Source organism: Cheilinus undulatus, linkage group 12, assembly GCF_018320785.1.
Source record: "Cheilinus undulatus linkage group 12, ASM1832078v1, whole genome shotgun sequence".
Taxonomy (NCBI): Eukaryota; Metazoa; Chordata; class Actinopteri; order Labriformes; family Labridae; genus Cheilinus; species Cheilinus undulatus.
The window spans coordinates 1,508,011-1,531,735 of NC_054876.1; the positions used below are offsets into that span (position 1 = coordinate 1,508,011).

At 44.5% G+C, this 23,725-nt stretch overlaps 1 protein-coding gene across 1 annotated transcript in view; it reads left to right on the plus strand.

Moving 5' to 3' along the window:
• The first annotated feature begins 1,077 nt into the window (after positions 1 to 1,077).
• The window catches only part of si:ch73-261i21.5 (zona pellucida-like domain-containing protein 1), a 28,378-nt gene continuing 5,730 nt past the window's right edge, over positions 1,078 to 23,725 (plus strand). The window contains exons 1-7 of the mRNA XM_041802005.1: positions 1,078 to 1,171; positions 4,185 to 4,411; positions 4,491 to 4,675; positions 15,198 to 15,270; positions 15,364 to 15,461; positions 15,635 to 15,715; positions 21,715 to 21,886. Coding sequence (XP_041657939.1) covers positions 1,078 to 1,171; positions 4,185 to 4,411; positions 4,491 to 4,675; positions 15,198 to 15,270; positions 15,364 to 15,461; positions 15,635 to 15,715; positions 21,715 to 21,886 — 930 coding nt within the window. The remainder of the gene's footprint in view (positions 1,172 to 4,184; positions 4,412 to 4,490; positions 4,676 to 15,197; positions 15,271 to 15,363; positions 15,462 to 15,634; positions 15,716 to 21,714; positions 21,887 to 23,725) is intronic.

Consider the following 23,725-nt stretch of genomic DNA (forward strand, 5'->3'; position numbering starts at 1 on the left):
TGTGTTACAACTTTTGTCATTTAATTTACAAGCAGTGTAGTCAGACATTGTAGTTTTATTCAGAGCCAACAGGAGGCAGTAATGCAACATTTCAGATGGCAACTAACATCGTAAAGCAGATGGATTCGCCCGTTTCCGTGTTTCTCACTGGTGAATCCATCTTTCAAAGCTCCCATCTGAACAGTTTGGGCGCGGTTAGAAAGTGACAGGACCAATCAGCGACAAGGGGCGGTACTTTCAGGCGCGGCAGAGTCGTGATGTAAGCAAGCAGCAGCAAGAGGCTGGTGCAATTATGGAGGAAGAGATTAGCGTGGATGCTGCTAAAGTGCAGTTTTATCAGAACTTGACGACATTTCTTGTTAAAAGAAGAACAAAGAACAGCAGGGAGTTGTTTTCTTTGTGTACTGACGTGTCTGCAGTCGCCATGGTTCATGCTATGCAGTTCTCTATGGAGTTTATTTCTCAGTAGCGGCTACGTTACGTGTTTTGTTGCTCTGATTGGCCCGTAAAGATGTGACAGACAGAACGTTCATCCAATCATGCTCCAAGTTTTTTTTTTTCAAAGGCTCTGCTCTTTCCCAAACGCTGTCTATGGAAGGTTTACCAGGTGGATGTGTGAAACAAATCCATCTGGCGTGTCAGGTTAAATGACTTTAGTTTGCTCCACTAATATTTACAGAAAATTAACTTCAAAATTATTTTTTTATTTCACTTCACGTTTACAAGCTTCCTCCTTTTAAAGGAAGAATAAATCTGCAGCTGATCCAGAATCAGTTCAAGATTTATATTTTAGATGCAAACATGAATCAACATTAGACATGGATGTACGGTACTGTGATGTTAAAGTCAGAGCTCAGGTTGCTGATCCTCTCAGTGCCATCAATGAGTCTGAATTATTTTATGGTTTTATATAAAAACTTAAGTCCATTAACCAACAATGAAGATAAATGAAAGTTCTCTGAGTTTTCTCTGACACTAACCAAGGTTAGTATATTCTGTAAACATTTCTGTGTCTTTCTGAGCTCCTGGCCTCCTCTCATGTCCACCTTTCTTTGTTTTTCCTCAGTTTTTAGAACAATGCTGCTGCTGCTTCTGACGTTTCAACTTGCCACTCTCCTCTTAGCCCACGGTCAAAATGCCTGCATCGGACACTCCACGTTCAGAAGTCCAGGTCAGCTCACACATCCTTTTCACCCACCAGCTGTCCCCCATCCCCCACCCACCCTACCCCCTCCTGTTTCTAACAATGCAGCAGTCTGAGTGAGCTCAGAGGCAGCGCGGCTATCTGAGGAGTCTGTATGGGCCGAGCTATGTTAGACGGTAGGAGGTGACAGGTTGAAAACTGAGCTGTTGAAGTTAGACATAAGGTAAAGAAAGATGAAGTGGATGTTTTCCTGCTGCTGCCTGGAGCTTCTCTAACTTTAAAGACTGAAATGAATCCTGATCATGTCTCTATAGGAGCTACTGAAGCAAACAAGACCATCTCACATTCATAGCTTTTACGAACGTTGGTGCTTGTAACACAGAGAGTAGATGTGCAGAACATACAGTATGTACTGGGAGTGAGCAGCACACACAGAGCCAGCTGTTGTTGTTGTCCATAAAGCTGGAGCAGTCATGATCCCGTGAGTCAAAGTCTCCAGTTTCAGAGGGAATCAGAAGTTCACACATCAAGGCTGCTCTCAGAACCTGGAACCTGTTGACCAAACTCCATTTTCAGGGGGTTAAAACACACCGTCAGCCCAAACACAAGTCTACCGTTCAGCCTAAATCTTTGCTGTTGATCAGACTGTAAACCCGATGGAAGAAAACACACAAAGGATAAAATGTTCATTAGTTTTAAGCACATTTTAGTCATTTCTAGCCTTCGTAGATTTATGTTCCAAATTATTATGCAAATGATATTTTTCCCTGATCTTCCTAAATAGTTGATGCAAACGACGGCCAGACTCATTTTCAGATCATCAACCGTTGGAGCAACAAAGTTTTAAAAGATTTTATTGGTTGTAAAGAACTGAAAATGGTCACTTGTTGAATTTGCAGCATTAGGAGGTCATATTTACTGAAATCAAAGCTATTTCAATCAAAAACATCTTAACAGGCCAAGTTCCACGTTAACATAGGAGCCCTTCTCTGATATCACCTTCACTATTCTTGCATCCATTGAACTTGTGAGTTTTTGGAGAGTTTCTGCTTGAATTTCTTCGCAGGATGTCAGAATATCCTCCCAGAGCTGCTGTTTTGATGTGAACTGCCTCCCACCCTCATAGATCTTTAGCTTGAGGATGCTCCAAAGGTTCTCAGTAGGGTTAAAGGTCAGGGGAGGATGGGGGCCACACCATGAGTTTCTCTCCTTTTATGCCCATAGCAGCCAATGACACAGAGGGATTCTTTGCAGCATGAGATGGAGCATTGTCATGCATGAAGAAAATTTTGCTACAGAAGGCACGGTTCTTCTTTTTGTACCATGGAAGAAAGTGGTCAGTCAGAAACTCTGTATACTTTGCTGAGGTCATTTTCACACCTTCAGGGACACTAAAGGAGCCTACCAGCTCTCTCCTCATGATTCCAGCCCAAAACATGACTCCGCCCCCTCCTTGATGACATCACAGCCTTGTTGGGACATGGTGGCCATCCACCAACCATCCACTGCTCCTCCATCTAGACCATCCAGGGTTGCACGGCACTTATCCGTGAACAAGGCTGTGTGAAAATGAGTCCTCATGTATTTCTGGGCCCACTGCAACTGTTTCTGCTTGTGAGCATTGGTTAGGGGGGGCTGAATAGTAGGTTTATGCATGACTGCAAGCCTCTGGAGGATCCTACACCTTGAGGTTGGTGGGACTCAAGAGGCACCAGCAGCTTCAAATACCTGTTTGCTGCTTTGTAATGACATTTTAGCAGCTGCTCTCTTAATCCAAAGTATTTGTCCATCAGAAACCATCTCATTATGTCTTTATCTGCATGAACCCGTCTGTGCTCTGAATCAGCCACAGATTTCTTCACAGTACAATGATCACACTGAAGTTTTCCTGAAATATCTCATGTTTTCATTCCTTGTCCAAGGCATTGCACTGTTTGAGGCTTTTCAGCAGCAGAGATCTTTTTTCTTTCCCATACTGCTGAAACCTGTGGCCTGATTAATAATGTGGAATGTTCTTCCTAAGTAGTTTTCCTTTAATCGGGCTCACCTGGCAAACTAGTGATCACAGGTGTCTGACTGATTTCAGTGATCCAAAGAGCCCTGAGGCACAAAACCATCCACGAGTTTGACTGAAAAACAAAAAATTCAGTTTTTATGACGCTAAAATCCAATTTGCATAATAATGTGGAAAGCGGTGTAGTTCAGTGTCAGTCAGTAAAAAACATTTTATTTCAGTCTTTCATTTTAAGTCAAAACATTTATTCTGGTGCCAAATCAACCTTGTGTTAGCTCTGCAGAGCCTGTGATCTCTGCAGCTGAGAGGAAGAAGAGCTCCACAGATGTGATGCTTTCTGATGGATGTACGTTTAAAAGCCCAAAAATACATTTTCATCTTGTTTAGTCACCTTGATGAAAACTAGCTTACATTTTGTTTGAGTTTTTGATCATCAAAGATCTTTAATCACTAGTCTCATGGAAAAAAGGCAGTCAGCTAACATTTTAATCATAATTTTAGCTGATGAAAAAACACTGATGAAGAGGGCTTTGAGTCTAATCTGCAGCAGGTGCCATTTATCAAACTACCTTCGACCTGGCAGACCAGATTAACTGATAAATACCTCATAGAACATACTTCACATTCAGTTGGGAATCTGCCATTCAAAGCATTTGGCAAAGGAAGGACTTTAAAAATTAACATTCATTATTGTCCAATCACAGTGACCGGACAACTGAAGTACGATACAATACAATACGATACAATACGATACGATACGATACGATACACTTTATTGTCCCCGAAATTTGTCATGGACTCTAAGAGCTGCACAGATGAAGCTGCCAATTAATAACACAGAAGTAATAGACTAGAACAAAAAGATGCAACCACATAACCCACCAATAAAGAAATGGATTTAGAATAGCTGTTCATTATTGAGGACAGATAGACGAGGGTCAGGGGATGAAGGAATGATGAGATGAATGATGAGAGATGAAGGATTTGTCCCCATTTGAAAACCCTGTCTGTGGTCTCATTGTTCAGCTAACTCAGACATCGAGGTCTCCTGTGGCTCTCAGACCGTCGACCTCCAGATCCTCCTCTGTCCCGTCTATTTTAACGGCTACAACGAGTCCCTGCTGTCCCTGAACTCAGAGCACTCCAAACACCAGTGTAAAGGGGTCGCTGACTGGACCGCTGACCCTCCTGTGGTCAAATTCAACTTCTCCATCACAGAGGAGGGCATCTCTGCCTGCTCCAGCAAGCTCACAGTAAGTTCTAGACCTGGACCCTGGAGCAGATCCATTTATTGTAGACCAGAGTCTGACTGAACCAGCTGTTTCCTCATAGGTCACCCAGGAGGTGGGGACTGGGCAGTTCGCAGACTTCTCCAACGTCCAGTACATCAACATCTCCGGCATGGTGTGCTCCAAGGACCCCAGCACGGGGGCCATCACCTACCACCAAGAGGTGATGTACCAGTTCTCCTGCCGCTACCCGCTGCAGTACCTGGTCAACAACACTCAGATGAGCGTGTAAGAAACACATCTGGTTTAACGGTCAAGATCTATGGTGTGGTGCTCCAGAGCAGTACACATGAACAATTCAATACCTGATTAGACTAGAGTCCAGGGTGATGATAGAGAGAGGGGGTCTGTTTTAAAGGTGTTGTTGTTGTTGACTAAATGGGACATAAATTTGTAAGTTGAATGCCTTTCACAGAGCTGCAGGGAATCTTTCAGGGTTAATGCATGGACCAAAGAACATGGCCTAAAGTGTTTTAATTAATCACTGACAGGCTTTGATTGTTTCTCCTTCCCACAGAATTGACTGGGCCCTGTTTAAAACCAGAGAATGGCCCCTGATAATACCAGAGTATGGGCCCTGACAAATCCAGAGAATGGCCCCTGATAAACCAAGAGAAAGTCCCCTGATAAACCCAGAGAATGGACCCTAGTAAACTCAGAGATTGGCCCCTGACAAACCCAGAGAAAGGGCCCTGATAAACCCAGAGAATGGCCCCTGACAAACCCAGAGATAGTCCCCTGATAAACCCAGAGAATGGACCCTAATAAACCAAGAGAATGGACCCTGATAAACCCAGAGCATGGACCCTGACAAACCCAGAGAATGGCCCCTGATAAACCCAGAGAATGGACCCTGATAAACCAAGAGAATGGACCCTGATAAACCCAGAGCATGGACCCTGACAAACCCAGAGAATGGACCCTGACAAACCCAGAGAAGGACGCTAGTAAGCCCAGAGAATGGACCCTGACAAACCCAGAGAATTGACTGTGATAAACCCAGAGCATGTCCCCTGACAAACCCAGAGAATGGCCCCTGATAAACCCAGAGGATGGCCCCTGACAAACCTAGAGAATGGCCCCTAATAAACCAAGAGAATGGACTCTGACAAACCCAGAGAAAGTCCCCTGATAAACCCAGAGAATGGCCCCTAATAAACCAAGAAAAAGTCTCCTGATAAACCCAGAGAATGGCCCCTGATAAACCCAGAGAATGGCCCCTGATAAACCAAGAGAATGGACCCTGATAAACCCAGAGAATTGACTGTGATAAAGCCAGAGCATGGACCCTGACAAACCCAGAGAATGGCCCCTGATAAACCCAGAGAATGGACCCTGATAAACCCAGAGAATGGACCCTGATAAACCCAGAGAATGGGCCCTGATAAACCCAGAGAATGGCCCCTGATAAACCAAGAGAATGGCCCCTAATAAACCAAGAGAATGGACCCTGACAAACCCAGAGGTAGTCCCCTGATAAACCCAGAGAATGGCCCCTAATAAACCAAGAAAAAGTCCCCTGATAAACCCAGAGAATGGCCCCTGATAAACCAAGAGAATGGACCCTGATAAACCCAGAGAATGGACCCTTGTAAGCCCAGAGAATGGACCCTGACAAACCCAGAGAATTGACTGTGATAAACCCAGAGCATGAACCCTGATAAACCAAGAAAAAGTCCCCTGATAAACCCAGAGATAGTCCCCTGATAAACCCAGAGAATGGGCCCTGATAAAAACAGAGAATGGGCCCTGATAAACCCAGAAAATGGCCCCTGACAAACCAAGAGAATGGCCCCTGATAAACCCAGAGAATGGACCCTGATAAACCCAGAGAATGGACCCTGATAAACCCAGAGAATGGACCCTGGTGCGCCCAGAGAATGGACCCTGACAAACCCAGAGAATTGACTGTGATAAACCCAGAGCATGGACCCTGATAAACCAAGAAAAAGTCCCCTGATAAACCCAGAGATAGTCCCCTGATAAACCAAGAGAATGGACCCTAGTAAGCCCAGAGAATGGACCCTGACAAACCCAGAGAATGGCCCCTGATAAACCCAGAGAATGGCCCCTGATAAACCCAGAGAATGGACCCTGATAAACCCAGAGAATGGACCCTGATAAACCCAGAGAATGGACCCTGATAAACCCAGAGAATGGCCCCTAATAAACCCAGAGAATGGCCCCTGATAAACCCAGAGAATGGCCCCTTATAAACCAAGAGAATGGACCCTGACAAACCCAGAGAAAGTCCCCTGATAAACCCAGAGAATGGCCCCTGATAAACCAAGAGAATGGACCCTGATAAACCCAGAGAATGGACCCTAGTAAGCCCAGAGAATGGGCCCTGATAAACCCAGAGAATTGACTGTGATAAACCCAGAGCATGGACCCTGACAAACCCAGAGAATGGCCCCTGATAAACCCAGAGAATGGCCCCTGATAAACCCAGAGAATGGCCCCTGATAAACCCAGAGAATGGACCCTGATAAACCCAGAGAATGGACCCTGTTAAACCCAGAGAATGGACCCTGGTGCGCCCAGAGAATGGACCCTAGTAAGCCCAGAGAATGGACCCTGACAAACCCAGAGAATGGCCCCTGATAAACCCAGAGAATGGCCCCTGATAAACCCAGAGAATGGACCCTGATAAACCCAGAGAATGGCCCCTTATAAACCCAGAGAATGGCCCCTGATAAACCCAGAGAATGGCCCCTTATAAAACAAGAGAATGGACCCTGACAAACCCAGAGAAAGTCCCCTGATAAACCCAGAGAATGGCCCCTGATAAACCAAGAGAATGGACCCTGATAAACCCAGAGAATGGCCCCTTATAAACCCAGAGAATGGCCCCTGATAAACCAAGAGAATGGACCCTGATAAACCCAGAGAATGGACCCTAGTAAGCCCAGAGAATGGACCCTGACAAACCCAGAGAATTGACTGTGATAAACCCAGAGCATGGACCCTGACAAACTCAGAGATTGGCCCCTGACAAACCCAGAGAAAGGGCCCTGATAAACCAAGAGAATGGGCCCTGATAAACCAAGAGAAAGGCCCCTGATAAACCCAGAGAATGGACCCTAGTAAACTCAGAGATTGGCCCCTGACAAACCCAGAGAAAGGGCCCTGATAAACCCAGAGAATGGACCCTAGTAAACTCAGAGATTGGCCCCTGACAAACCCAGAGAATGGACCCTAGTAAACTCAGAGATTGGCCCCTGATAAACCCAGAGAATGGACCCTTGTAAGCCCAGAGAATGGACCCTGATAAACCAAGAGAAAGTCCCCTGATAAACCCAGAAAATGGGCCCTGATAAACCCAAAGAATGGACCCTGATAAACCCAGAGAATGGGCCCTGATAAACCCAGAGAATGGCCCCTGATAAACCCAGAGAATGGGCCCTGATAAACCCAGAGAATGGGCCCTGATAAACACAGAGAATGGGCCCTGATAAACCCAGAGAATGGCCCCTAATAAACCAAGAGAATGGCCCCTGATAAACCCAGAGAATGGACCCTAGTAAACTCAGAGATTGGCCCATGACAAACCAAGAGAAAGTCCCCTGATAAACCCAGAGAAAGGGCCCTGATAAACCCAGAGAATGGACCCTAGTAAGCCCAGAGAATGGACCCTGACAAACCAAGAGAAAGTCCCCTGATAAACCCAGAGAATGGGCCCTGATAAACCCAAAGAATGGGCCCTGATAAACCCAGAGAATGGGCCCTGATAAACCCAGAGAATGGCCCCTGATAAACCCAGAGAATGGGCCCTGATAAACACAGAGAATGGGCCATGATAAACACAGAGAATGGGCCCTGATAAACCCAGAGAATGGCCCCTGATAAACCCAGAGAATGGGCCCTGATAAACCCAGAGAATGGGCCCTGATAAACCCAGAGAATGGGCCCTGATAAACCCAGAGAATGGGCCCTGATAAACCCAGAGAATGGCCCCTGATAAACCCAGAGAATGGGCCCTGATAAACCCAGAGAATGACCCTGATAAACCCAGAGCATGGACCCTCACAAACCCAGAGAATGGGCCCTGATAAACCCAGAGAATGGACCCTGACAAACCAAGAGAATGGCCCCTGATAAACCCAGAGAATGGACCCTGATAAATCCAGAGCATGGACCCTGACAAACCCAGAGAATGGACCCTGATAAACCAAGAGAATGGGCCCTGATAAACCAAGAGAAAGTCCCCTGATAAACCCAGAGAATGGACCCTAGTAAACTCAGAGATTGGCCCCTGACAAACCCAGAGAAAGGGCCCTGATAAACCCAGAGAATGGCCCCTGATAAACCCAGAGAATGGACCCTGAGAAACCCAGAGAATGGGCCCTGATAAACCCAGAGAATGGGCCCTAATAAACCAAGAGAATGGGCCCTGATAAACCAAGAGAAAGTCCCCTGATAAACCCAGAGAATGGACCCTAGTAAACTCAGAGATTGGCCCCTGACAAACCCAGAGAAAGGGCCCTGATAAACCCAGAGAATGGACCCTAGTAAACTCAGAGATTGGCCCCTGACAAACCCAGAGAAAGGGCCCTGATAAACCCAGAGAATGGACCCTTGTAAGCCCAGAGAATGGACCCTGATAAACCAAGAGAAAGTCCCCTGATAAACCCAGAGAATGGGCCCTGATAAACCCAGAGAATGGCCCCTGATAAACCCAGAGAATGGACCCTGATAAACCAAGAGAATGGCCCCTGAAAAACCCAGAGAATGGACCCTAGTAAACTCAGAGAATGGCCCATGACAAACCCAGAGAAAGGGCCCTGATAAACCCAGAGAATGGGCCCTGATAAACCCAGAGAATGGACCCTAGTAAGCCCAGAGAATGGACCCTGACAAACCCAGAGAATTGACTGTGATAAACCCAGAGCATGGACCCTGACAAACTCAGAGATTGGCCCCTGACAAACCCAGAGAAAGGGCCCTGATAAACCAAGAGAATGGGCCCTGATAAACCAAGAGAAAGGCCCCTGATAAACCCAGAGAATGGACCCTAGTAAACTCAGAGATTGGCCCCTGATAAACCCAGAGAATGGACCCTAGTAAACTCAGAGATTGGCCCCTGACAAACCCAGAGAATGGGCCCTGATAAACCCAGAGAATGGACCCTTGTAAGCCCAGAGAATGGACCCTGATAAACCAAGAGAAAGTCCCCTGATAAACCCAGAAAATGGGCCCTGATAAACCCAAAGAATGGGCCCTGATAAACCCAGAGAATGGGCCCTGATAAACCCAGAGAATGGCCCCTGATAAACCCAGAGAATGGGCCCTGATAAACCCAGAGAATGGGCCCTGATAAACACAGAGAATGGGCCCTGATAAACCCAGAGAATGGCCCCTAATAAACCAAGAGAATGGCCCCTGATAAACCCAGAGAATGGACCCTAGTAAACTCAGAGATTGGCCCATGACAAACCAAGAGAAAGTCCCCTGATAAACCCAGAGAAAGGGCCCTGATAAACCCAGAGAATGGACCCTAGTAAGCCCAGAGAATGGACCCTGACAAACCAAGAGAAAGTCCCCTGATAAACCCAGAGAATGGGCCCTGATAAACCCAAAGAATGGGCCCTGATAAACCCAGAGAATGGGCCCTGATAAACCCAGAGAATGGGCCCTGATAAACCCAGAGAATGGGCCCTGATAAACCCAGAGAATGGGCCATGATAAACACAGAGAATGGGCCCTGATAAACCCAGAGAATGGCCCCTGATAAACCCAGAGAATGGGCCCTGATAAACCCAGAGAATGGGCCCTGATAAACCCAGAGAATGGGCCCTGATAAACCCAGAGAATGGGCCCTGATAAACCCAGAGAATGGCCCCTGATAAACCCAGAGAATGGGCCCTGATAAACCCAGAGAATGGACCCTGATAAACCCAGAGAATGGACCCTGATAAACCCAGAGAATGGGCCCTGATAAACCCAGAGAATGGACCCTGACAAACCAAGAGAATGGCCCCTGATAAACCCAGAGAATGGACCCTGTTAAACCCAGAGAATTGGCCCTGGCAAACCCAGAGTAAGGACACTGGTAAACCAAGAGAATGGGCCCTGATAAACCAGAGAAGTCCCTGATAAACACAGAGAATGGACCCTTGTAAACCCAGAGATTGGCCCCTGACAAACCCAGAGAAAGGGCCCTGATAAACCCAGAGAATGGACCCTAGTAAACTCAGAGATTGGCCCCTGACAAACCCAGAGAATGGGCCCTGATAAACCCAGAGAATGGGCCCTGATAAACCCAGAGAATGGGCCCTGATAAACCCAGAGAATGGACCCTAGTAAACTCAGAGATTGGCCCCTGACAAACCCAGAGAAAGGGCCCTGATAAACCCAGAGAATGGACCCTAGTAAACTCAGAGATTGGCCCCTGACAAACCCAGAGAAAGGGCCCTGATAAACCCAGAGAATGGACCCTTGTAAGCCCAGAGAATGGACCCTGATAAACCAAGAGAAAGTCCCCTGATAAACCCAGAGAATGGGCCCTGATAAACCCAGAGAATGGCCCCTGATAAACCCAGAGAATGGACCCTGATAAACCCAGAGAATGGGCCCTGATAAACCCAGAGAATGACCCTGATAAACCCAGAGCATGGACCCTCACAAACCCAGAGAATGGGCCCTGATAAACCCAGAGAATGGACCCTGACAAACCAAGAGAATGGCCCCTGATAAACCCAGAGAATGGACCCTGATAAATCCAGAGCATGGACCCTGACAAACCCAGAGAATGGACCCTGATAAACCAAGAGAATGGGCCCTGATAAACCAAGAGAAAGTCCCCTGATAAACCCAGAGAATGGACCCTAGTAAACTCAGAGATTGGCCCCTGACAAACCCAGAGAAAGGGCCCTGATAAACCCAGAGAATGGACCCTAGTAAACTCAGAGATTGGCCCCTGACAAACCCAGAGAATGGGCCCTGATAAACCCAGAGAATGGGCCCTGATAAACCAAGAGAATGGGCCCTGATAAACACAGAGAAAGTCCCCTGATAAACACAGAGAATGGACCCTAGTAAACTCAGAGATTGGCCCCTGACAAACCCAGAGAAAGGGCCCTGATAAACCCAGAGAATGGACCCTAGTAAACTCAGAGATTGGCCCCTGACAAACCCAGAGAAAGGGCCCTGATAAACCCAGAGAATGGACCCTTGTAAGCCCAGAGAATGGACCCTGATAAACCAAGAGAAAGTCCCCTGATAAACCCAGAGAATGGGCCCTGATAAACCCAGAGAATGGCCCCTGATAAACCCAGAGAATGGGCCCTGATAAAAACAGAGAATGGGCCCTGATAAACCCAGAGAATGGCCCCTGATAAACCAAGAGAATGGCCCCTGAAAAACCCAGAGAATGGACCCTAGTAAACTCAGAGATTGGCCCATGACAAACCCAGAGAAAGGGCCCTGATAAACCCAGAGAATGGGCCCTGATAAACCCAGAGAATGGGCCCTGATAAACCCAGAGAATGGACCCTAGTAAGCCCAGAGAATGGACCCTGATAAACCAAGAGAAAGTCCCCTGATAAACCCAGAGAATGGGCCCTGATAAACACAGAGAATGGGCCCTGATAAACCCAGAGAATGGGCCCTGATAAACCCAGAGAATGGACCCTGACAAACCAAGAGAATGGCCCCTGATAAACCCAGAGAATGGACCCTGATAAATCCAGAGCATGGACCCTGACAAACCCAGAGAATGGACCCTGATAAACCAAGAGAATGGGCCCTGATAAACCAAGAGTAAGTCCCCTGATAAACCCAGAGAATGGACCCTAGTAAACTCAGAGATTGGCCCCTGACAAACCCAGAGAAAGGGCCCTGATAAACCCAGAGAATGGACCCTAGTAAACTCAGAGATTGGCCCCTGACAAACCCAGAGAATGGGCCCTGATAAACCCAGAGAATGGGCCCTGATAAACCAAGAGAATGGGCCCTGATAAACACAGAGAAAGTCCCCTGATAAACACAGAGAATGGACCCTAGTAAACTCAGAGATTGGCCCCTGACAAACCCAGAGAAAGGGCCCTGATAAACCCAGAGAATGGACCCTAGTAAACTCAGAGATTGGCCCCTGACAAACCCAGAGAATGGGCCCTGATAAACCCAGAGAATGGACCCTTGTAAGCCCAGAGAATGGACCCTGATAAACCAAGAGAAAGTCCCCTGATAAACCCAGAGAATGGGCCCTGATAAACCCAGAGAATGGCCCCTGATAAACCCAGAGAATGGGCCCTGATAAAAACAGAGAATGGGCCCTGATAAACCCAGAGAATGGCCCCTGATAAACCAAGAGAATGGCCCCTGAAAAACCCAGAGAATGGACCCTAGTAAACTCAGAGATTGGCCCATGACAAACCCAGAGAAAGGGCCCTGATAAACCCAGAGAATGGGCCCTGATAAACCCAGAGAATGGGCCCTGATAAACCCAGAGAATGGACCCTAGTAAGCCCAGAGAATGGACCCTGATAAACCAAGAGAAAGTCCCCTGATAAACCCAGAGAATGGGCCCTGATAAACACAGAGAATGGGCCCTGATAAACCCAGAGAATGGGCCCTGATAAACCCAGAGAATGGCCCCTAATAAACCAAGAGAATGGCCCCTGATAAACCAAGAGAATGGCCCCTGATAAACCCAGAGCATGGACCCTGATAAACCCAGAGAATGGCCCCTGATAAACACAGAGAATGGGCCATGATAAACCAAGAGAATGGGCCCTGATAAACCCAGAGAAAGGGCCCTGATAAACCCAGAGAATGGACCCTAGTAAACTCAGAGATTGGCCCCTGACAAACCCAGAGAAAGGACCCTGATAAACCCAGAGAATGGGCCCTGATAAACCCAGAGAATGGGCCCTGATAAACCCAGAGAATGGGCCCTGATAAACCAAGAGAAAGTCCCCTGATAAACCCAGAGAATGGGCCCTGATAAACCCAGAGAATGGGCCCTGATAAACCCAGAGAATGGGCCCTGATAAACCCAGAGAATGGGCCCTGATAAACCCAGAGAAAGGCCCCTGATAAACCCAGAGAATGGACCCTAGTAAACTCAGAGATTGGCCCCTGACAAACCCAGAGAAAGGGCCCTGATAAACCCAGAGAATGGACCCTGATAAACTCAGAGATTGGCCCCTGACAAACCCAGAGAATGGGCCCTGATAAACCCAGAGAATGGACCCTTGTAAGCCCAGAGAATGGACCCTGATAAACCAAGAGAAAGTCCCCTGATAAACCCAGAGAATGGGCCCTGATAAACCCAAAGAATGGGCCCTGATAAACCCAGAGAATGGGCCCTGATAAACCCAGAGAATGGCCCCTGATAAACCCAGAGAATGGACCCTGATAAACCCAGAGAATGGGCCCTGATAAACACAGAGAATGGGCCCTGATAAACCCAGAGAATGGCCCCTAATAAACCAAGAGAATGGCCCCTGATAAACCCAGAGAATGGACCCTAGTAAACTCAGAGATTGGCCCATGACAAACCCAGAGAAAGTCCCCTGATAAACCCAGAGAAAGGGCCCTGATAAACCCAGAGAATGGACCCTAGTAAGCCCAGAGAATGGACCCTGACAAACCAAGAGAAAGTCCCCTGATAAACCCAGAGAATGGACCCTGATAAACACAGAGAATGGGCCCTGATAAACCCAGAGAATGGACCCTGATAAACCCAGAAAATGGCCTCTGACAATTTTATTTTTCGCCTCTTTTAACCCATTTTGGTCATTCAACACCTATCTTCAGCCTCTTTAACCAGTTTTTTTCCCACTTTCCCTCTATCTTTAAGCCTCTTTTTAACAATTGTTGCTACTTTCTGCCTCTTTGTTTGTCTATTATTACCCATTTTGCCTTTTCAAACCCATTTTCTCCATTTTCTGCCTATTCTTTTCTTCTCCTAACCCATTTTGTTACTTTTCACCTATCTTAAGTCACTTTAACCATTTTTTGCTACTTTCTGCCTTGTTGTTTGCCTTTGTTAACCCATTTTTACCTCTTTCCTTCTATCTTTTGTCACTGTGAACTAGTTTGTGACTTTTAACCCAGTTTTGTCAGTTTACACCTATTTTTTCCTACTTTATTCTCTACCAACCCATTGTTCCCACTCAACCCATTTTAGCCCTTTTCTGCCTATTATTTGTCTTTGGTAATATGTCAGCCCTCTGATTGGCTGGCGACCGGTCCAGGGTGTGCCCTGCCTCTTGCCCAATGACAGCTGGGACAGGCTCCTGCCCTAGGACCCCCAAAGGGAAAAGTGTTGTAGAAAAAGTATGTAGAAGATGTGCCACTGTTATATTGATCACCTTTAAATCTGTATACAGCTCTGATATCATCACTCGCCCTCTGCTGTCACAGTGAACCCTGAAGGCTCATTTACTCTCTATGTTTGAAACAAACATGGACGAAGCCTTACACCCATACTCTGTCCATTTCATCAGTCCAGTCTCTTTTTCCTGCGGTACACACAGAGCAGCATAGAACTGAACTGTATAGATCAGCCTCATGGATTGTTGCTGATACCTGATCTAGCTGCATTAATCAGGATCAGGCAGGATCCAGCACCAGGATACTGGTCTATTTTCTGTTAGATGGCAGGGACAGTGATGTTGGTTGCTCATAGATGGAGGTTTGAATCCCCTCATGTATCAGATGGAGCTGGCCTGGTTTTTCTTCTTAACACTGGGTTTTTCCAGACTTGTCAGCAGCTGCTAAAGAAAGTTTTTCTGTCCAACAGGTCTTCTGTCAACCTGGCGGTCAAAGACACTAACGGCAGCTTCATCAGCACGCTGAGCATGGGGATGTACTCGGTAAGGGCCCTGGACCCTGTCAGGAGGGGAGGTTATACTAAAGCATTCAGTCTGAGCTGTTCACCTAAACTACATCCTCATTTTACCTAAAAGGATGAAAACTACTCCAGAAGTCTGCAGATCCCTCCAGGAGGCCTGCAGCTGAAGACCAGGATCTATGTAGAAGTGAAAGCATCGAACCTCACCAACAGGTACACACACGTCTGAATGACAGACTGCTTTTAGTCTCAAACATTTCAAACGTTCGCTTCATAAAGAACATGCTGATGTTGTTTATCAGAGTCTGGCATCTTCTAATTCAATAAGTTCTTTTAAGAGGACTGTTCTGTATCGATCTGTGCTCTGACCCAGACCTCTTCCACAGGTTTAACGTGCTCCTTGACCGATGTTACGCCACTGCCTCACCTTTCCCCCTCAATACCACCTTCTATGATCTCTTTGTCGGGTGAGTTGAAGAGTAATCCACCTCTGTTTGTCTGTTTCAGTCTCTAAACTTAATGGAGAGATGAAAAGCATCCTTACAGAAGGTTTTACTCTGTAGTCATGTTTATGTCAAAGTGGTCCAAAATCTACCGTATGTGTTAAACTGATTGTGGATCTAGAGGCGTTAGAGCACAGGTGTCAAACTCAAGGCCCGGGGGCCAAATCCGGCCCGTGGAATAGTTAAATCCGGCCCACAAGATAATCTGATATTTCTGTTCTAACTGGCCCATCAGTCTGAGGTCTGCAGATTTCCTCAAGTATAAAAATGTGAACTTATCCTGATGATTTAAGATTTCCTTGTAAAGTCAAAAAATCTGAAAAAGTAAGGAATAAAAATATTTAGATAAGAAGTCAGGAATGTGGGAAAAGAAATTAATTTGTGTTTTAATTTCACATTTTCAATTTAGCATCTCACAATCAGGACTCAAACTTAGGATTCTGACTTTTCATTTCATACTTTGAGCATTTACACTCATAATTTTGACTTCTCATATGATATTTTGAGCTTTAAGATTCAGAATTCTAATTTTTAAGTGATATTTTTACATTTTTAACCAATAATTTGATATATTCTATCTCATATTTTCAACTCCAAACTTTGACTTCATAATCCCATAGTTTGAGCTTCTAGACTCACAATTTAAAATTTTGAATCATACTTTGACTTTTAATTTTATGATTCCAAATTTTATTTCATATTTTGACTTTTTAAACTCATAATTTTGACTTCTTTCTAATATATTTGCCTTTAAAAACATTATTTTTCCATTTTGATTTCATGTTGTGAGCTTTTTGAACTAATAATTTTACTTTTCTCAGATTGTGAGCCCTTAAACTTACCTTTTTAATTTTTTCAATGTCAAAATTAATGCAGTCAGACAAGTACTGTTCTCCTGGCAAACACCAAACCCAGACTGGTCCATCAGATTATCAGATAGAGAAACGTGATTGGTCACTCCAGAGAACGCGTCTCCACTGCTCTAGAGTCCAGTGGCAGCATGGTTTACACCACTGCATCCGACACTTTGCATTGCACTGCATCGCGCCAAGTGCAAAGTTTGGTGGAGGGGGGATTATGGTGTGAGCTTGTTTTCCAGGAGCTGGGCTTGGCCCCTTAGTTCCAGTGAAAGGAACTCTGAATGCTTCATCATACCAAGAGATTCTGGACAATTCCATGCTCCCAACTTTGTGGGAACAGTTTGGGGATGGCCCCTTCCTGCTCCAACATGACTGTGCACCAGTGCACAAAGCAAGGTCCATAAAGACATGGATGAGAGAGTTTGGTGTGGATCAACTTGACTGGCCTGCACAGAGTCCTGACCTCAACCTCATAGAACACCTTTGGGATGAATTAGAGCAGAGACTGAGAGCCAGGCCTTCTGGTCCAACATCAGTGTGTGACCTCACAAATGTGCTTCTGGAAGAATGGTCAAAAATTCCCATGAACATGCTCCTAAACCTTGTGGAAAGTCTTCCCAGAAGAGTTGAAGCTGTTATAGCTGCAAAGGGTGGACCAACGTCATATTAAACCCTATGGATTAAGAATGGGATGTCACTAAAGTTCATATGTGAGTCAAGCCAGGTGAGCGAATACTTTTGGCAATATAGTGTATGTCAAAATAGCACTTTAACCCTCCTGTGTCCCTACGGCAGGGTTGCCAGGTCTGTGTGACAAAACCAGCCCAATGACCGATAAAACTAGCCCAAAAACCAGCCCAATGCTGAAATTCAAAATAATAAGTTAAAACCTCTGCCATACTGCATATATTGCTTGAGTGCCTGCAGACATTCTGCTTTTCTGTGGGTGGCGTGTATGTTTGTGCCATGTTCCATGTTTTCCTGCCTGTCTGCAGGTTGTTTTAGTTGTACTTGAGTGTAAATAGAGTAGTTTCTCTGCTACAGATATTAAAGACTCATACACAAGACACAGGGGCGCAACTACCTACTTTCTGAGGGGTATGCGGATACATCACCCCCCCCCCCCCCCCGCCTTTCAAAGAGCTGTTGAATTATGGGTGTCTGGATATTTATATTTCATATTTTGACATGTACTGTAGTTATGTGACTCTGTTAACTTAAAGGGATGCTTTCTATTTTTTTCCTCTAATTTTTGATACTTTAAGCTAAAGGGGGAGGGTCCCCATGTTTCTTCTTTGCCCTGGGCCTCCAAATGGCTTAAACCGGCCCTGCCTCACACCTGCAGCTCCCCTTCACAAATAGCTCTGCCAGTTTGTTGCTTTCACTGTAAAAAGTTACCAGGATTTCACTATATTTAACTGTAATATTTTACAGTAAAGAACTTAAACTTTTTAGTAATCATTCCTTAGTCTTTCATGTTTTGACAAAAAACGTTAACATTACTAAAACAGATTAGTTGTTTGTACTATTCAGCTGAAAGATGCAATGATCATGTTAAACTGAGGTAACTTAGTATGTTTAGTTCTTTAAGGGGAGGGGCTATTTCAAAATTTTCATAAAACCATGTATGAGACTGTGATCTGCATCTGTTGGCACCGGCAGGTAATGCTTCCATCATGGTTTCCACATGTGACAAAGCCAATGCTTTGTCTAACTATGATTCCTCTCCAGCAGGGAGGGTGTAATTGGCTGATCCAGGAATGTTGTTAAAGGACTCTTCACTATTGGGTGAAATGGTGGTTAATGGTGGGAGTCCGTGTTTCCGGATTGCTTTTCTAGTTTCAGATTGTGGCAAGCAGTGGTGCAAAATGGCTCCCAGGTAGTGATGTGCAGATCGAAACCAGAGACTTATGTTTTAGAATCGATTCTCATACAAAAATATTGATATTTTAATAAATGTGGACAAATGTGTAGTTTGCCATTAACAGGAATACAGTGGAGAGTAAAAACACTATTGCAAACTTGTTGTAATGATTCCCAGTTAGTAGGAACTACTTCTTCTTCCGCCTGTCAGTCACATGGGTAATACGGCTCTATAAGAGCGTCACTGGTCACAACGGGCTGCTGCTCGCTAAAACGCAGTCATGTGGGGACATATTTCAGCTCCACAAACAGCAACGACGCGGCACGAGATGTATGTGAGAAAACAGTTAAGTATTAAGATAGTTAAACATCTGAGAATCAACCATAAACAGAATATGATGAGGCCATCCAGAGAGCAGGAGAGGAGAGAGACAGGTGCTGCTAGGGCGAGACAGACGTCACTCTCGGGGTCCTGGTGCTGCAGGCAGAAACTATCCAGGTACAGAAAGAGCAGAAAGAATAAGGAGCTGTTGGAGATGTGTAGTGATATACGTCTGTCTACTAGACTTAGGTTTTATTTTAATGATCAAACAACGGGAGTTCCCTGCATTCTTAAAGCTACAGAATCCTATTCTATACAAATGTTCATTAATATAAATATGGTTATTAAATTAGTAATGAAATAAATAAATGCCACAATAAACAACTGCATGAGCTCAGCTTTGAGTAAAAATCTATGTCCCTGAGATCACCTCACATCTATTCAGTAGGCCTAGATTTAGTCAGGTAAGGCTACCTGTAAAGTAAAACATTTAAAGTGGATTACATAGGCTAGGTGTTACTAAAATATACATTATACTTGCAATAAAACAGCCATTGAGGGCTAAAAAAAAAAAAGCTAAGATAAAACTGAAAAACATTTTAACATTTTAAATAAGATAGATAATAACATTGTTTCTATAAAATATTTTTCTTGTATTATTTTCAGTCTCATTTGTTTTGACTGATGGTTAATTGAATATTTTGAAATGTAGTAGTGACGAACTTATGCAATTATTGTGACATTTATTTTATTGTCATTAAATTATGTATTTTAATAGCAATTTCAATGAGTAACAGCTTTTTATATGAAATGGCAAGTGTATGAAAACTGCTCATTCTTTAGTTTTAGTGTAGGCTGTTTTGAGAATCTACGCACACAGCTGAACCTAAATAAGATTAAGAATTCACAGCAAGTATCGGTTTCAGATCAGTATCTGCGTTAGCAGCCTGAATTTTACTTGGTATCAGATTGGAAAGAAATGCATGAGCAACTATTATTTAGTCACATACAGACAGGGTGGTCTGCAACATTGACCCCCTCACTCATGGTGTCACAATTCAAAAAACACTTCTCACTAAAAACATCAACTAATAAACTAAACGTGCATAATAACAACTTTGCAATGAACATGAACATTATAAAAATGATGCATGTTTAGTCTATTAGTTGTTTTTAGTGAGAAGTGTTTTTTGAAGTGGGACACCATGAGTGAGGGGGTCAGTGTTGCAGACCACAGTGCCTGTATGTGGCTTTACCTGTGGGCCCAAATAAATAAGTGGTGCTGACACCTTCTGTGTGAGCTCTTGTCAGAGTTATTGAAGTTGTCTGGGAGGTATTTGTCATCACAGTACACCACAATCTGAAACTAGAAAAGCACTCAGAAAACACAGGATTCAACCGTTTGCCCTTCCTCCCAATCATGAAGAGTCCCTTAATAACTTTACTGAATTCAGACAATGAACCAGATCAGCCAATTATTGGAAAAAAATCGCAGTTTGATTATTTTTGCAAATCATTCAGCCGTACTATAAAGTATGATAGTAAAATCAGAGGTGTGTGACGTGCATGAGTGGAGAAAATGTGTGTAAATGTTGGGGAAATTCAAACATATCTAAAGCTCAACCTTATCCATAACTACACAGAAGTGAGGTGTAGCTGTGTGGAGGCCAGGTCAGAGAGAGTGTGACTGTAGGAGCTTAAATAACCTCTACACACTGGGCCCAGGTGTGTGACATTACTCTAGGACAGGGGTGTCAAACTCAAGGCCCGGGGGCCAGTTACACCCGGCCCACCAGATCATATCATATTTTTATTCTAACCCACTGGTTTGAGATCTGCAGATTTACTCCAGTTTAAAAATGTGAACTTAACCTTGAGGATTTAAAATAGCCTTTTTAAGTCATTAGATAAAGTAAAAAGTTAAAATAATTAGATAAAAAGTCAGAAATGGGGTAAAGACATATATGTTTACATTTCATAATCTTAATTTTACACCTCACAGTTAAGATGGAAAGTCATGGTTTTGACTTTTATTTTACATTTTCAATTCACAATTCTGACTTTTTATCTTATTTTTTTGACCTTTTAGATCCTCAACATTAAATTTTCAAGTAATATTTTGACCTTTTAAACTCATGATTCTGATTTTTTTTTCTCACGTTTTGACTTTTTACACCAGTGATTTTGAATTTATATTATATTTTTACTGTTAAGAATCATGATTTCAACTTTCTATCTCATATGTTGGCCCTTGAAAACATTATTTTGACTTTAAATGCCATGTTTTGAACCTTTTAAGCTAAAAGGTTGAATTCTTATCTCAGATTTTGTGCCTTTAAATGTATCATTTTGACCTTTTCAATCTCAAAATCATTCATCATCAGTGCTAAGGTTTTTTTCTCCCATAATTCATTGCTGGTTAAAATGAGGTTGACAGTTCATGGTTACATGTGGACCCTGCTCGGCCCTCAGTTTGGACCAAAATTCAGAATTCGGCCCCTGCTGTAAATAAGTTTGACATCCCTGCTCCAGGAGCTGCACTCTCAGCCGCAGGCTGGAAACACAACGGAACATCACAGTGATTAACATTAAGGAGGATATTTTGTCAGGTTAAGGCTCCAGCTCTTCTTGGCTAGGTTTATGATACCAAAACAAGGGTTTGCATATTTCTTTTGATGCAAGCAGAGAAAATGTTGAAGATTATGGCTCATCACTGAGGATTTAATACAAACAGCATCTCCTACACATCTGCTCTCAGTATAACCACTCATCCAATCACAGCACAGCAGGGGTGGGTAACTATACTCTCTAAAAAATAAAAACGTGAGACATAGTCGATCATTAGTGATGTCCTGTTGATCAGAATCTCTGAATCTGTCATCAGACTGAAACCTAAAAGACGTTTTGTCTTCTCTCAGCTGTAACCGTGACGGTCAGACGATGATTGGAGTCAACGGAGAGCAGCAAGAAGCGCGCTTCTCCTTCGAGGCGTTCCGCTTCATTCAGAGCCTAGAGGAAACCCTCTCCACCTACTACGTCCACTGTGCCACCAGGCTGTGTGTGAGCTCCTTCTGCCCGAGCCTCGTCCAGGTCAGCCTCCAACGCTCAGCTCATCACAGCACAGAGGAGTTAACCAATCACACGACAGCTCTACTGTTCATTTCATTCCTGCTTTCTATAACACTACAAATGTAGTAAATGTATACACCCACCTACTAACCCACTCTCGTTTTAGTCTTCATGGGGTATATCGAACTCTGAATGACAGAGGGAACAAGAAAGTAAACAGGGTAAAAGTAGTTTGTGTGGTTGTCTCAGCCTATAGCCTGTGGCCCAGTGGTCATGGTAAATCTCGTCTAAGTCAGCTGTTAATTTGTATCAGTCCTTATTCCCAGCAGCAGGGAATATGCAAACACTTAAAGTCAGCTTTTTTGCAGAATTGAGTATGCAAGATGGTCTTTCAAATCGCTGTTTATTAAACAGGGAAATTATCCTTTAATGGGCCACTTTAAAATGTAGAGGATTAACACCCACTTCAGCAGGTGCTACCAACAACTAGTGACACTGTAGTTGTCATGTTTCTTGTTGTAGATGATAAGGGGCCTGTGATGATTGATGCTGTAGAATTCAGGTGTTTCCATCAGACCCACAGGTATATAAAATCATCTCCTCACCATGCAGTCTCCGTTTACAAACATCTGTGATCCTAAATTGGTGGTTCTGAAGAGCTCAGAGACTTCAAGCATGGTACTGTGATGGATGCCATCTTTGCAATAAGACGGTTTGTCAGCTTTAAGTTGACTGTGGAATATCCAATGTCGTCTTCTCGAGGGGGTGCTGGTATCCATGTCAGGAGAACGCTACCTGCCTGACTCCACTGTGCCGACTGTGAAGTTTGCTGTCAGAGCGATAATGGTATGGGGCTGTTTCTCAGGGTTTGGGCTGGGCTTCAGCATACCAAGACGAGGGACAATGCTATGATTCCAACTGTGTGGCAACAGTTTGGGGAAGGCCCTTTTCTATTCCAGTATGACTGTACCTCAGTGCACAAAGAAGAACTATAGAGACATGGTTTGTTGAGTTCAGTGTGGAAGAACTTAACTGGTCCACACAGAACCCTGACCTCAACCCCATCCAGCACCTTTGGGATGAACTGGAACAGAGATTGTGGGCCAGGCCTTCTGGTCCTAACCTTGCCAAGCAGATGGATACGCCCATTTCCTTGTTTTTCACTGGCGAATCGATTTTGATAAGCTCCCATCTGAACCGTTTGGGCCCGGTTAGAAAGTGACAGGACCAATCAGCGACCGATCAAAAGAAGGCCTGTTTTTGGACAATTATTCACTGAAAACGTGTATGACTGTGGGGGACATCATTCCATGGTCTTCAAAGTTTTATGGCAACACAACAGTATCACACTGAACACGCCCACATGAAAACAACTCATCATGGCGCCCTCTACTGCCAACAGGAAGTGATGCAAATGGGTCCTTTCTGTATTATTCTTACTGTGTTGAAGCTATCATGCTCTGATTTTTACCTGAACTCCTCAATATCTATCCTAACACTGACGATTTCATCAACACACACCCCAGTGGACGTGTCGGCCATTTTGATCCTTTGCCATTGGACAGGAAGTGGGTTATTTGTTATTCTTACTGTGTTCAACCTATCATGCTCATTCATTCATTCATTCATTCATCAATTCATTAATAGATGCCCCAGTGGCCAGGGCGGCCATTTGATCCTTCACCATCACACAGGAAGCAGGTGTAACTCTCACATGAAACACCCGATTGCCTTCAAATTTGACATGTATGATCAGGGTCTGCCTCTCTACAAATATCAGTGTTAATTTCATGGTTTTGCTATAGCGCATCCTACTGTAAGATGCAATTAGCACCTCAAAAATAAAAAATTCCAATGTTT